The sequence below is a fragment of the Castanea sativa genome, chromosome 1 (assembly GCF_040712315.1).
Source record: "Castanea sativa cultivar Marrone di Chiusa Pesio chromosome 1, ASM4071231v1".
NCBI classification, from domain to species: Eukaryota; Viridiplantae; Streptophyta; class Magnoliopsida; order Fagales; family Fagaceae; genus Castanea; species Castanea sativa.
In genome coordinates this window covers 7406857-7422614 of record NC_134013.1, presented here as the reverse complement: position 1 = coordinate 7422614, position 15758 = coordinate 7406857, and the positions used below count along the sequence as shown (strand labels likewise).

The following is a 15758-nucleotide window of genomic DNA, read 5'->3' as shown; positions in this document are numbered from 1 at the left end:
TGGAACACTATTTTAATTTTTGATGGGAAGTTGAACAATACTTGAACTGGCTTTTGGGGCCCAATTATTTATTATATCAAACCGAACAATCATTTTAATCATGATTACTTTAGAATCGTGTCTTAATTTGACCACAGAATAAAAAGTTAAGTAACATGTTGGGACTTGGGTGTAGGACCCATTTTATTTTGAATTTTTATTCTAACGGAATAGCCAATTTAATCATGAGGACTTTATGCAATTCGTACCTTTTCGTTTTTCGAACAAATTATATTTTTAAGCATTATATATACTTTAGGTGTGATTTTATAATTTTAAATATTTAAAATTAAATCTTGAAATTTCAAATTTTACAAATTAACCTTAAAGTTTCTTTCAGTTTAAATTGAATACTAAACTTTTAAAAAAGTATAAATTCCGACCCATCAAAGTTTGAAACCAAACCCAAAAGGTACAAATAGTTTAAAGTGATAAAATTTTAAAAATTTGGAGTTTCATTTGAAACCAACAAAACTACAAACATGTAAGGACCAAGCATAAACATTTAATATGAAGCTTTTGAAATTATATGATTTTTTTTATACCATTTTTTATATATTTTTTAGAAGACCGTTTTTCATTTTTAAAAAGCCAAATTTCTTGAGACTCCAACTTTGTTTTGATAGTTTAATTGAGGAATAAGATGCAAAATTAACATTTAAATTTATAGTATTTTCTTGACTATCGTACAAGAAAAAAATTTAGCATTCAAACTAAAATAATTTGTTCTTGGTTTCAAGTTAATTTTAAACATCCACTTTATTATATATATATAAGACAAATTACAAATTATCCACTTGTGATTTGGCTAAAATTTAAGTTGTTTACTTGTAATTTAAAAATTTGTACTTTGCCTACCTAAGGTTCACTCCATTTTCATTAAGCTTCCATAACTTACCTCTGTATTTTTATAGTTAAAAACGCAAAAAATATAACAAAAACATAAAAATCAAAATCTAAAAGCATTTTTTTTTTCGCGCAAAAAGCATATATTTTTTTAAATTGTAAAACTTTGGCTTAAGAATGCTCTTACCAAATATAACTTTCTTGAAACCAATATCAACTCACTGCTTACCATAAAGAATCACTGCAAAACATAAAAGTGTTTACAACACACAGATTTTTTCACCAACTTGTAAGGAATACAATGGGGAACATTGCTCTTTCTTGTCAATAATCATTTGCTAAGAAATTTGTGTAAACCTATTTGTAGTGCACTTTGAAATTTACATCTCCAGGTAAGAGAAATTGGATAATCATTATGGATAACACAATCTAATTGAATATATGATTTTACATTTGTCTATTAACAACATTTTTAAAGTTGAAACTGTACATGGCATATTCTTGTACTTGCTGCATCAAGATGCTCCTAACCAAGGTTATCAGAATCGAGATCCTACGTAAGATCGTAGGAGGTAGGTGGGATCGTGGATCGTAGGATCGGATTATAGATCGTAAGATCGGATCATAGATCGAAAGATTCTACATTATTTAAGAAAAAAACAAAAAATACACATTGGTATGTTAAATAATCACATAAATTATACATTCATTGATATAATTACTATACATCACTACATCTGTTTGTAAGCATCATTTAAAGAGACAAAAAACTTCAAAATGTGACACTCTATTGAGATATTTTTTATTTGGGTCCAACTGACACACTCTCTACATTGGAGTGTAAAAATTTGGTCTATTGGGATTTTATTTTTCATTTGGGTCCAATTGAGTCTTCTGTCAAGTTAAAGAAAATTATAAGAAACCAAAGTTGTTTAGGATAGTCAAAATCGTACGATTCTACCGATCCTGAACGATCGCTAAGATCTTTGAAAGATTTAGATTGTTTTGAGTAAATGGAATCGTATAATCGTAGGATCGTAAGATTCAGATCAAAATTTTGACAACCATACTCCTAACAGTATGAGTATTCCTACTGAAATCATGATGCCAAAAGACTAAAACGAGGCATTTTCCTCCAACACTAAGTTATCCTACCGCCCATGAGAAGAAATATTTGAAGCCATCTTTCAAATAACAAAAAAAGGACTAGCCACCACCATCTCACTAAAATCAAAGCCCACCATGAATGAAACCCAAAAAAAAAAAACCTCAGCCTCCTCAAGTTAAGGTCAATGGCGGAGAAAGGAAATAGAGAGTTAAGGAGATCAGTAAACTTTTTGAGATAAGCACCATGAAATTTAAGTTACCTATAGGTAATATTTCATTTGACCGACCCATTGCTCACTAGGCCATGTAGACAAAAATGCCCCTCTAATAACAATAGTCATATATTAAACATTTAGGGATATGTTTGGAACAAAGAGAGATGAAGTTTATTGTCAGTTAATTTAAAGTATTTTGTATTAAATAAGTGATATAGATATATTACGTTGGTATCTTGCTATGATAGTAAAAAGTTTTTTTTTTGGAAAAAAAGTTCATTATACTTGCTCATCATTATACAAAACATTTCATAAAATTAAAAATGCTATCCTATCGTTTTAAAAACAGACAAGTTTACAAATAAGATGTTGCCGGCCCTCTTCGGTTCTATGATGGTCTGATAGACCGATAGCTACTAGGACGAATTTATAGGCACTCAATATTTTGATTGCACTGCCCAACCTCCGAGTAATCATAAGATGGGTTGAAACCCATTTAGCTTATGTGCATGCTTTATGCTGGTCGATTTTCCAATCATACACATTTGGGTTGTTGAGAGAAGTTTATGAATAGAGTAAAAATGGATTAAAAAAAAATTAGTAAGCTTTTATGGGGTTAAGAAGTTATTTCAAAACATAAAGAGAAGTTTAGAACTTCTTAAGACATTTAGCTTAAGAAGTTTCTTAAGACATAAAAGTTCTAAATTTTTATGGAGTTAGAAGTTATTTCAAACCCAAAGATTTTAAGGTTTGAAATCCTTGGTAAATTTATCAAATCCAAATCTTTTACTTTTCTTAAACTATATAAACAAGATATTTAAATTTTAATTATCCAAATCCAAATCCACATACTCAAATCTTGTCATTCAAATACACCGCTAGTGTATTATTGTATATTAAAAGAAATATATATTTTTAATAACTATGATATAAATTCAACTTATGACACTCCATGATGGTTTCCCTTTGTCATCAAATATAGACATCAATTAATTTAAGGATAATAGATTTTACTAATGGAATTAATTGAAATCTACTAAAAGCAGTTAAAAAGAAAGAGGTCAGGTGTGATTATATTTTTACCTATTTTGGTAGATAACTGGTTACAAGTGATTCAGTGAAGCATGCTGGGATGGGCCGACTTGGAAAATCGGTTGAGTTATACACATCACTCATTAAAAGTGAGGAAAGTGGAATGACAAGGAGTGACAATGATATATTTGATCATTAATTGATGGTTGGGGTCTTGCGAAAGATGAAGATGACTAATCAATGGCTCACCACATTACCAAAGGGAGCCAAACAGCATTTTTTTTTGGCACAAAAGGTCACATACACAAATTTTTTTTTTTGATACTCAAAAGGGGCGGCGGGGCCGACCATATATGGCTTACCCCCAGGGCGTGACTTAATAAGGGCATTCTTGGTTAGGAAATATTGGATTGAGTCATTACTACTGTGATTGGAGTGCCACAAACCTCACCCTAGCATCCCAAGAGAGCCAGCGAATGAGACGCAATGCATGCTAGGAACCCACCTCCACATGGTATCTACCACGACTCGAACGAGAGATCTCATGCATGTACGTGGAATCTCACACCAACTGGACCACCCCTCCTGGGGCACACACATACACGCACATACACACGCCAGCACCATGTTGATATTTCAATCTTGTCCCGCTCGGAATAGGATAGGACAATATTATTGTTGATGATTTTTTGTTAATTAAACTTCTGGGTTCGCACATGGTGATGGTCCTGCTTAAAATTTATAGACTCGTAGTTCGTACTCAAGCTGCCTTTTATCAGTTTTATGTCATAAAACTAAAAACATGGTCAACTTGGCCCGTTACATTTAACCTTGAATCATTGAATGCCTGATGCGTCCGCGTTACCTAGGTCAGGCATCATAAAGGTGTATTTAAAAAAAAAAAATTAATGATTAGTATTAGTTTTATGATTTGAATTGTAGTCAATAAAAAATATTAATTCATAAATTTATTATATTGTTGAATGAAGTGACATCAATCGTAATAAATTATTTTTTGGGTAATCCAATCATAATAATTATTATCTTAATTTATTAGCATTTTATAGTAAAATTGGTAGTAATTTTTAAATAAAAAAAAGAATAAACTACATATTTAGTCCCTAACCTTTACACCATATTTCAATTTGGTCTTTAACCTTTCAATTGTGTCAATTTGGTCCTTAATCTTTTAGTGTTGTGTCAATTTAATTTTTGCCATTATATATTAGATGAAAATTTCTTACATAGCTAACAGCCAAAATAAAATTTTAGTTTATTATCACATCAACAGAAGCTAATTTTTTATTTTGGCCATTAGACACGTCATTAATTTTCATCCAAAAGAAAACTGTAGGGATTAAATTGACACGGTATTGAAAGGTTATGGACCAAATTGACACAATTAAAAGGTTAGGGATCAAATTGAAATATGATGTATAAGATAAAGACCAAATACGTAGTTTACCTAAAAAAAAAAAAAAAATCATGGATTCACCCTCTCCCTTTTGGGTGTGTATGCGGGGGATTTAAAGGCAAAATTTTATTGATGATGGGCAATAGTCCAACACCCTCATCATTGTCATCAACAGTCCACCTCCACCGTCAACCTAGTTCCCAATATTCAATAAACAAAAAAACATGTGATTTGTTGGGCATAATTGTCTAGAAAGTACACCACTATCACCCATAATGGTTATGAACCTTGAGTCTATAACAACTGTTACAGTTGACACTCCTACCAAATTCTACTAAGGGAAAATGGGGACATTTACCGGAGTAATGGTTAGTCAAAGCACTTATATAAGGACATCATCATCCCATTTGCCAATGTGTGAGAAAGAAACTAAAAATTTTGTCATTCTCGAATTCATATTGGGATTAGTAAATTCTTAACTTAGGCGTCGGAGAAGTTTAGGGCCTTTAGGCTAATACAATGATACTACACAAGTGTCCTCCGATTCATGTTTTCCCATTACAAATCTTTTAAAACTCTAGATTTAGATTAGTAGCCATTAAAGATTTTTTGCATCATCAATTGATATTGTAAGAAAAAGTGATGCAAAAAGTATAGTAAGGAAGAAAATGCTCCCAAATGTATGGATGGGACCATAGGCCTAAACTCATGAGCAATATTGGTCACAACCTGAAAAGCAATACACTCTTATTTTATTTTGTTTTTTTCTTTTTGTAATAAAAAGCAGTACACTCATTCAAGGCTAAATACAAATTTTTTTTTTGGTTGAGAAACACACACATATATATAGGGGAAGGGGGATGGGATAAGACTAAATACAACTTGGGTAGCAATTTCGTCCCCATACCATGTACGATTGAGATCTACCTAGCTTTTGACTTTTTCATTTTGTTGTCGTGCGGTGTGTGCTCGACAAGGATCCCTCTAATTTTTGGCGACACTGGTTTGTTTTATAAATAATTGGCTAAAATGCAAAATTGATCTTCTAAGTTTTTTCAAATTTTATTTCAATATTTTAATTTTGCTTTAGTTTATTTCAATTCTCTAACTTTTAAGTTTATTTAATGAAACTTTTTTTTTATCAATTTTTTTTATAAGTTGTGGTTAATTTTTCAAAATTTTAAATATTTCTTCAAAATTTTTAAATTAAAAAATTCAATTAATAATTAAAAAATATTATTTTTCAGCTTTTTTTTTTTCAAAAAATTTTAACAAAGGTTAAAAAAAATGCCTTAATTAAATAAATTTGAAACTTAAAGTATTGAAATAAATGAAAGCAAAATTAAAAGATTGAAATAAAATCTCTAAAAAATCTTCAAAATTAGTTTTGCATTTTAGCTTACATAATTCTACCATCATTGAAAATCTTTTAGCGTACGATATGACAAAAAAAAAAAAAAAAAACCATTTCTGAAATTCCAAATGGCCCATGTAATCGTTCCTTACGACTCGAATTCATTTTTTGTCAGGCTCACTGTCATATTTTGGACCTTCCTTAGCCACAGTGTCCACACGTTTTGGGCTAAGGGGTCACACCGACTCACCCTCTTACTTGCATATCTGAGCTTCTTGGGTAGCACATTTTTTGAAGCGGGCCATATGAAAATTTTGTTTAGGCCATTGGGTTTGTTTGTTCTATATATTTATAAAAAAAAAACCTGTTTATAGTACGGGTAAACCCATCTGACCCGCAGTTTGATCCGACCGAAAATTAAATGGTTTGGGTCGGGTACTGCCCTTTGAATTTGGGTCAGATTAATGGGTCCAAGTCTAGATTTACCCGGCGGCCCAGGACTATATTTGAGTATTGAGTTTTGTGGACTATAGCCTTAGAAACTTCTGGTCCATAAAGACCGTAACTGAATCAAAGAAGAAATGAGTGATCCACAACTGAAAGAAAGTTCTAAACAAATTAGACGCACATATAAGTAAGCTCGAGTTATATTCGGTGTAGTTTTTTTTGTAACAATAGTAACGTTATAGACTTATAGTACTGAATAACTTTTGTGTTTCGTTTCTTGTTTTAATAAAAATGACTATATGTTAAGAACAATGTAATTTTTAAAAGTATAGTTTTTTATATTTTAAATTCTAGAAAATGTATTAATCTTAGATTGGGTAGTAAATATCATGATGATAATACATAGCTTTGTAGTTTAGATATTTTTTCATTTCTAGAAATTGTTCTAGATCAAGATCCCAATTCCATGGTTAAAACAAAAGTACAAGAAGCACACAACAGTTCTAATTGAAATGCCCTTTAGTTCAAAATTGGTTACACACTCTGCATATACTTGGACATTATGACAGGGAGTGAGATGCACTTGACGTGGGGTGGCTTTGAAGTTTCAACATGTAATTTGTTTTTGCCGAATAATATGTTAACATATAAGATGTGTATCTTCTTCATTGCTTCTTCGTCTTCTCTTCTGCCTTGTTTTTCGCAGCCCAGCTTTCTGTTTCTTTTTTTTTTTTTTTTTTTTTTTTTTTTTTTTTTTTTTTTTTTTTTTAAGTTTTAGTAAATGCCTTTCAGCGTGAGCCACATCTTCCCTTTATTTTGTTTTTTGTGCCTCAATGACCAGTGACCAACACGTTAGCCACGTCTTTTTTATTTTTATTTTTAATAATAAGCCCCCACCTAATTTATTCTGTGCCACATATATTCTTTATTTTGTTATTGGGCTCACCAAATACATGAGTCACTAAGTCCTTTTTATTTATTTATTTATTTATATGAAGTCTCGTCTATTTTAAAATTTTTATCAATAATTCAAGTATCAAAAATTTATGTACTTATTACTATCTATTTACTTTCTCAGTATTATTATTATTATTTGAGTTTTCTATTATTATTATATAAAAAAGCATACTTAGTAATATATAAAATATATAAATAAAAATATTTTTAATAATTTTTTAATCGCCGCATCTCGCCGTACCCGCATTCTATTTTTTCAAAAATTACCGAGTCCTACACCCTCACCCTCACCGCCACCCGAATCTGAAAATGCACCCTTGCTTCATAGAAGACAAACCAACTTCAAAGCCACCCCACGTCAAGTGCATCTCACTCCCTGTCATAATGTCCAAGTATATGCAGAGTGTGTAACCAATTTAGAACTAAAGGGCATTTCAATTAGAACTGTTGTGTTCTTCTTGTACTTGTTTTAAGCCTGGAATTGGGATCTTGATCTAGAACAATTTTTAGAAATGAAAAAAATATCTAAACTACAAAGCTATGTATTATCATCATGATATTTACTACCCAATCTAAGATTAATACATTTTCTAGAATTTAAAATATAAAAAACTATACTTTTAAAAAGTTACATTGTTCTTAACATATAGTCATTTTTATTAAAACAAGAAACGAAACACAAAAGTTATTCAGTACTATACGTCTATAACGTTACTGTTGTTACAAAAAACTACACCGAAAATAACTCGAGCTTACTTATAGATAATTCCAATAAAAATAACGTATGGGAGGGTCTACTTCTTTAGAAAAGCGAGAGTGACAATAACAATTATTTGATAATAATTAATTGTCTTATATAAGATTCTGCAAATATATGATACTGAATATTTAATATATAAAAAAAATGCTAGCTAACGGTAGTTCATGAAAAGGAGTTATTAGTTATAAATTAAACATGTTTTTTTTATACTAAATCAACATCAGTTAGTGCAGACCAGGGGTTAGAGATGCTTCAGAGACTTCAAATAATTCTACTATTAGTGTCAATATTCAATACTTGAATCTTATAGAAAAGACCCAAAAAGGTAATCTGATCATGCCAAACCAAGTTCATGATAAACAAGAAAAAAAGAATTGGAACAAATTTTGTTCTCAATATAAGTAATGAGTGATGGTTTGGCCAAGGTAGACTTCCTAGCACCTGGCATTTCATATCATTCTTCTACATTGATCTTATATAAATAAGATACCAATACTAAGTTTTATTTTTTCCGATAGAAAATACCAAACAAGAAAAAGGATTTATACTTGTCGACTAATATAAATAAGATACTAAAAAACCAATTTCCCAAACTTACAACATTTTTTTCCTATAGACATGATACTTTTGGATTCTTAAATCTTAAATCTTAACCTCGCACAGGGACCCATTGTATAAACTAATTTATTTGAGCTAAAAGTTTTAGAGTTCACTAATACTGTTTCGAAATCTTTACAAAAAGAATTAAGATTCAAATCTCTTATTTTACTTGATGTAATAATTAAATTATTAAAAAAAATTAGCCTATTTGTTTAAACCTAACTTATTTATTTTAAATTAATTAACTTTTTTTTTTGTTGCTTAAAGACACTTTTTTACTCATTTTTAATCAAATAACACTGTTCACTTTTTATAGGCCCTTATCGTAGCGGGTACAGACACAACAACATTAACATTGACATGGGCTCTTTCATTACTTCTCAACAACTATGAAGTCCTAAGGAAAGTCCAACAAGAATTAGACCTCCAAGTTGGTAGAGAAAGGCCTGTAGAGGAATCAGACATGAAACATTAGGCCTATTTCCAAGTTGTTAAAAAAAAAAAACAATGTGTTTATATCCTGCAGCAACACTCTCGGTGCCACACGAGTCCATTGAAGAATGCACTTTAGCAGGTTATCATGTCCCAGCAGGCACTCGACTCATTGTTAATCTTCCAAAACTCCATCGAGACCCACATGTGTGGTCAGATCCAAATGAATTTCAACCCGAAAGAATCCTTACAACCCACAAGGATGTTGATGTTAGGGGCCAAAATTTTAAATACATACCATTTGGTAGCGGTAGAAGAGTGTGCCCTGGAATACGTTTGTACTACAAGTTATGCAACTCACGTTAGCTACCTTGTTGCATGATTTTGAAATTTCAACATGTAATTTGTTTTTGCCGAATAATATGTTAACATATAATTATTGTTCTGGACCACCTCCTATGCTATTTTCAAGGTGTTTGAGCGTATGATACTATCTAAGCATGTCAACAAAATTGTTGTCACATCTAAACTGCTATATATAGGAAGAAAGAAACATATGTTATCATGTGATCTAGAGAAACCTAGCATTAGGTTTAAGGTAGAAATCTTCTAAAAAATAAAATAAAAAAAGGTTTAAGGTAGAAATTATTTTATAAGTGATGTTGGAAATATTATAAATTTTACCAAATAACATTACAAACAAATATGTCAAAAATCGTAAAAGAGTGATGTTAGAAATACTATAAATTTTACTACATAAACTGAAATATTGTTCAGAAAAAAGTGATTTCTTTTTTTAGTATGAATAAAAAAGTGATTCAAATATTCAATTATCTATAGTAATATTATTTAAACGGTATCAATCATATTTATGCTACATCAGTTTCTAAGTTTTTTGTGATAAAATTTATAGTTACTTTAGTATTTTTCATCACACTTTAAGTGGTACTAATAATATTCTCGTCACATCAATTTTTTTTTTTTTGTAATATAATTTGTAAATAACTGCACCACTTTCCTTATCTTATATATTTCACTCTATTGTAAAAACAAAAAATAAATTATATAATTACTGTTCAGCGTAACATAATTACTAATAGAAGTGCTAAAGTTTCTATTAAAAAAAAGATAAAAAAGCAGGGATAAAGTTTACTGCCCAAAATAACTATTTGTTATGAAACTTCCCTATCAATTTGATAGGGTTTCTTTTTCTTTTTCTCTTTCCTTTTTTTTTTGTGGGGGGGGGGGTGTTAACAATTAACAAGTTTGATATGTACCTTCAAGCCTTAAGACTTCTCTGCTTCTCGCCTCTTATCTCCAAATTTTATTATCAAGGTTTGCTGAACAAATGATTTGAAATAAGTGAAGGTCATATATATATATGAAAAAAGAAGACTATAGAAGTATAAAGGCCCTTTTCTATACCATTGTAGAAGGCTTACGAACTAATCTAACAATCGATGTGATTGGTAAAATTTTATCAACATAATATATAATTTTTTTATTCTTGTTTAAAAATTAGTACTTCAGTTTATAAAATATATATACTAAAATTTGTAATGAGTGTAGCATCACTCTATGAGATATTCCTAGAATGTCATGGAGGAGCATTTAGATCATCTACCAAACTCAACCATGAACTGAATTCCTATGTCTACTAGAATGCATACTTGATATTATTGAATGAATGATAAGAAGTTTTAATGTTCATCATATTCAATATATGCATTAATTAATAGGATTATGAGTGGCTTACTAGGCAAGTAGATTTGATGATTGTATCAGCATCATAACTTGAAGTCTCATCATCATCATCATCATCATCATCTGCAACATTGGACAACATCACATCAATAAAGTTTTGGTGTTTTTTCACCTCGCCTGAAATTTTCACTAGCTTATGTTTTTCTAGCCATTCTCCAACTATATGATCCAATTTTTTTGCTGTATTCTTCATGGCTTTCTTGTACCCTCCCAAGTCAAAGCACCTTAGATACGGTATTGCATCTGACAACACAAATGCCAATCGGGGCCATAAGGGCTGAATCCAAACATGGCGCTATAGTTGTAACCCAAGAGATCTGCGGCTAAGAATTTTGGACGGCTGGCAAAGCCTTTGTCATTGGTAGTAAAACACTTTTTGGCTATCTGCGTATCTCCTAATTGCTTGCTATTAGAGTTCGATGTACATCAATGATAGTGAAGATTGGTCTGTACTTGTCAGCCATATTACCCAAGGTTATATGGGATGGTTGTGACCTTCCTAATAGGCGAAGGTGGCCAATCAAAGGCCACGCATTGCCAACTTCAGGTGGAGCTATCTTTTTACTAGCAATTCTCTGAAGGCTTCTTGATATCCGAAGAGAAACAGGAAAATGGCGAATACGATGGCGATAGAAAGTTGTGAAGAAATTAATGGTACGAGAAGATCGCATGTGGGTTTGTGTTGTTATAAGGTTAGGCAACACCGCAGCAGAAATTATTTAAGTACGGACATCAATCACAATTAGGGGTGTTCACGGTGCGGTGTGATTTTATGCTATTTTTAACACCGCACTTTACAATGCAGTTTAGCCAAAACTATAACTATACAACACCTTATTTTTGCGGTTACACGTGCGGTGTGGTGGTGTTTATAATTTAGCCAAGACCATAACTGCGCCACACCTCATTTTTGCGGTCACATGTGCAATGCAATGTATAAGATGCGGTTTGAATAGTTTGAAGTCAGTATATTTTTCAAATTTTGGACTTTTCTTACCAGACCAAAACTGATTTTGCCCTTTGTTTTGGGCTAAGTTTTAAATTGTTGAGTTAGTTTTTATTTATTTTGGGTTGACTTTCCTAATCAACACTTGTTAGGATTATTAAATTTTTTTTTTTTGAAAACTAGGGTTATTAAACTATTAATAATATATTTAATATTAAAATATGTATATATATATATATATATATATATCAATATATAAAAAGGGTCTGGTGTAGTGCGGTTTTCTTATTATAAACCACAAATTGCATTGCACCATGTAGTGCGGTGCATTGTTACTTAGAGTGCGGTGCATTGTTACTTGCAATGTGGTGTGATTACGCCATTTTGCAAGCAGTTTTAGTGCAATTTTTGCAGTTTGTGCGGGTTAGTGAACATCCCTAATCACACTAATGGCTAATGTATTAGAATATAATATCAGGTCAAAGATCAATCTTCACTTCACTAGTTAAATGAATATGAAAAACAAATACCTAGGTGAAACACATCTCATTATTTAAATGTAGTAAAATCTATTTCAAATATTTTACTATTAGTCCTAGTCTTGAATGAAAGTTTCAAATTAATTCCTATATAAAAAAAGGTTTCAAATTAATACCAGATCTGCATGACTTAATACAAATTTTAAGTTTTATTTTTAAATGAGATTAGTTAGTAGAGAATTTAATAAATAATTATTTTTTCCCTCTTTTACTATTTCATATATGGGAGTTATATGATAAATTTTATTAATTTTTAATAAGCAATTTCATTTCGTATAATTATAAAATTATGATGTAACAAGATTTTAATAGACAGTTTAAATATAGAATATAAATTAAAATTATTTAAAAAATATGTATGAAAATAATAACGTGTACAATTATAATGTTTCAAAAGCAAAATATTAGAAAGTGAACAAAAAGTCAATCATCTTTGATTTTATATAAGATTATGGATTATAGATATAAAGTAGTGTCATATGTTTCAAATCCGATTCTATTTATAATATAAAAAAAAATTCTTTTTTTAAATTTTTTATTAAATAATAATATATTTTTTATGGTTGCGATGATAGCCTATGATGTTTGGAATTTATATATTCAGACCATGGTTTAACCAATAATTTGCAAGAGTCCGACTTCCTTTTTATATCTATGATAGCTTTAGGCCCAGACACATAAGTCAATAAAACCTACCTTTGCCCTCAATATATTGCCAAGATGATTGTGGACCAGCACCAGGCCCATATAATACGTGTTTAAAAATTATCAAAAAAATAATAATAATACGGGTTTGAAAATGGACCATACATGATTGTGGACCGTACATGTGTCACACTCACATCTAATAAATGAAAACTTGGAATTATGCTTAAAACAAGTACAAAAAGCTTACCACTTGCAGGCAGTTACAACAATAGCCCAGCAAGGTCTCGGTGGTAGCATTATTTATTGCCGTTATGTAACATAGAGTCGATGAGTTCATACTATCACCATCATTTTATCATTCAACCAAAAAAAAAAAAAAAAAAAAAAGCAGAAGTACCCTAACAAATGAAAATGCCTTAGTAGTTCGCATTTTTATTATATATAATATCTAGTCAAATTATGCATATACTTGGGCAGGAAGGCGAGGAGTGACATGGACTTCAAGTGGGGTGACTTTCAAGTTGGTTTGTCCTGCTTCCTCACTCATGTCCACAGGTTCATTTAACGGGGTCGAGAAATCAAAAGCATGTAGCAAAGTAGCTAATGTGAGTTGTATAACTTGTAGTGCAAACGATATCCCAGGGCACACTCTTCTACCACTACCAAATGGTAAGTATTCGAAATGTTGGCCCCTAACATCAACATCCTTGTGGGTTGTAAGGAATCTTTCAGGTCGAAATTCATTTGGATTTGACCATACATCTGGGTCTCGATGGAGCTTTGAAACATTAACAATGAGTCGAGTGCCTGCTGGGACATGATAGCCAGCCAAAGTACAGTCTTCAGTAGACTCGTGTGGTACTGAGAGTGATGCTGCAGGATATAAACGCATTGTTTCTTTGATAATAGCTTGGAGAAAGACCAAATTTTTCACGTCTGATTCCTCTACTTGCCTTTCTCTACCAACCTGGAGGTCTAATTCTTGTTGGGCTTTCCTTAAAACTTCATAATTGTTGAGAAGTAAAGAGAGAGCCCATGTCAATGTTATTGTTGTTGCGTCTGTACCTGCTAACATAAGGACCTACAGAAAGTATAGAATAAGAAAAATGTATTTGGTCTAGCTTAATTATCTGGTTAAAGAGGAGACAAAAAGCATCTTTAAGCAAATAAGTTAGTTTTGAACCAATTTAATTTGGACTTATCCATATTCCAATGTGTTGAGTGTATTAGACACAAGCCGTATCGTTTATTTCGAAGTTATTCCAATTAAATCAAAACAGAATTACAGAATCAACAACCCCACTTTTCCTACAAATTATTAATAAGACAAGAATAACAAAAAAATATCTGAAAATCTCAGAACGTAGTCCAATCTACATGAATTTAGCAAATAAATAAAAAAGGCTTAAATTTCCTCTTTCTTTTGGCGGTTTGGCCAATTACTAACTTTTATTCAAGATAAAGATGCATGAGTGCATGCGTGTACATGCATAAAGTTTGAAATATTGGAGCACCAACATTTGGATGAACTTATCAAACAATTTCATTTGCTTCCCTGACTCTTAATATATATGTGTGAGAATTAATTAATAGGGTTATGAATAGCTTACCAAGCTTGTAGCTTTGATGATTGTATCAGCATCATAACTGGAAGTCTCAGCATCATCGTCAGTAACATTGGACAACATCACATCCATAAAGTCTTGGTGTCCCTTCACCTCACCTGAAATTTTTGCACGCTTATGTTCTTTTAACCATTCTCCAACCATACAATCCAATTCTTTTCCTGTTTTCTTCATTGCTTTCTTGTACCCTCCGAAGTCCAACCATCTCAGGTATGGTATTGCGTCTGACAACACAAATGCCCCAGTCAAATCGAAAAAATCTCTCAAAGCCTTTCGACGTTGATCATTCTCTTCATTCTCAACATTGGTCACAGCCCCACTAAATCGCTCTCCTACAACAGTCTTCAATACTACGTTTAGGGTTGTGTAACCAAACCATCTTTTCATCTCCACTTGTACCTTTTCATTCTTGACCCATTGGTTATACATGTCTTTTATAGATGCACTTACCTCGGCTTGCCGAATGTGTTTGAGCAACTCAAGTCGGTGATTTGAGAGGACCTCAAGCACGGTTATTTTCCGTAATTGACGCCAATAGGGACCGTAAGGGCTAGACCCAAACATGGCATAGTTGTAACCCATGATTTCTGCGGCTATAACTTTTGGACGGTTGGCAAAGGCTTTGTCATTGGTGGTAAAACACTCTTTTGCTATCTCCCAACTGCTTACTACTAGAGTTCGATGCACACCCAAGTAGATAGTGAAGATTGGTCCATACTTGTCGGCCATTTTACCCAAAGTTATATGAGGCGGTTGTAACTCTCTTAATAGGAGGAGGTGGCCAATCAAAGGCCACGCGCCGCCAGCTCCAGGTGGAACTGTCTTTTTACTGGCAGTTCTTTGAACTCTTCTTGATATCCATAGCAAAAAGAAGATGAACAGGAAAAGGGCAAAAATGCTAGCCATAGAAGTTATGGAGGATGGGTACGAGGAGAGCATGGTTGCTGTTTCTGGTCTTTTTGCATGGAGGTTTTGTGATGTAGAATATAGCCCAAACAAGTAAAGCTTAGGCAACAGAAAGTATATTGGTACT

General features: G+C 31.8%; 1 protein-coding gene and 1 pseudogene across 1 annotated transcript; one reads left to right on the top strand and one right to left on the bottom strand.

The window, feature by feature from the left end:
- The first annotated feature begins 8575 nt into the window (after nt 1–8575).
- Nucleotides 8576–9691, top strand: LOC142642471 (cytochrome P450 CYP82D47-like; annotated as a pseudogene).
- A 3599-nt stretch (nt 9692–13290) lies between these two features.
- Nucleotides 13291–15758, bottom strand: LOC142641661 (cytochrome P450 CYP82D47-like). The gene is made up of 2 exons (XM_075816141.1): nt 14711–15758; nt 13291–14181 (listed from the first exon to the last, which is right to left on the bottom strand). The coding sequence occupies exons 1-2, from the start codon at nt 15662–15664 to the stop codon at nt 13558–13560; spliced, it is 1578 nt and encodes a 525-aa protein (XP_075672256.1). The 5' UTR covers nt 15665–15758; the 3' UTR covers nt 13291–13557.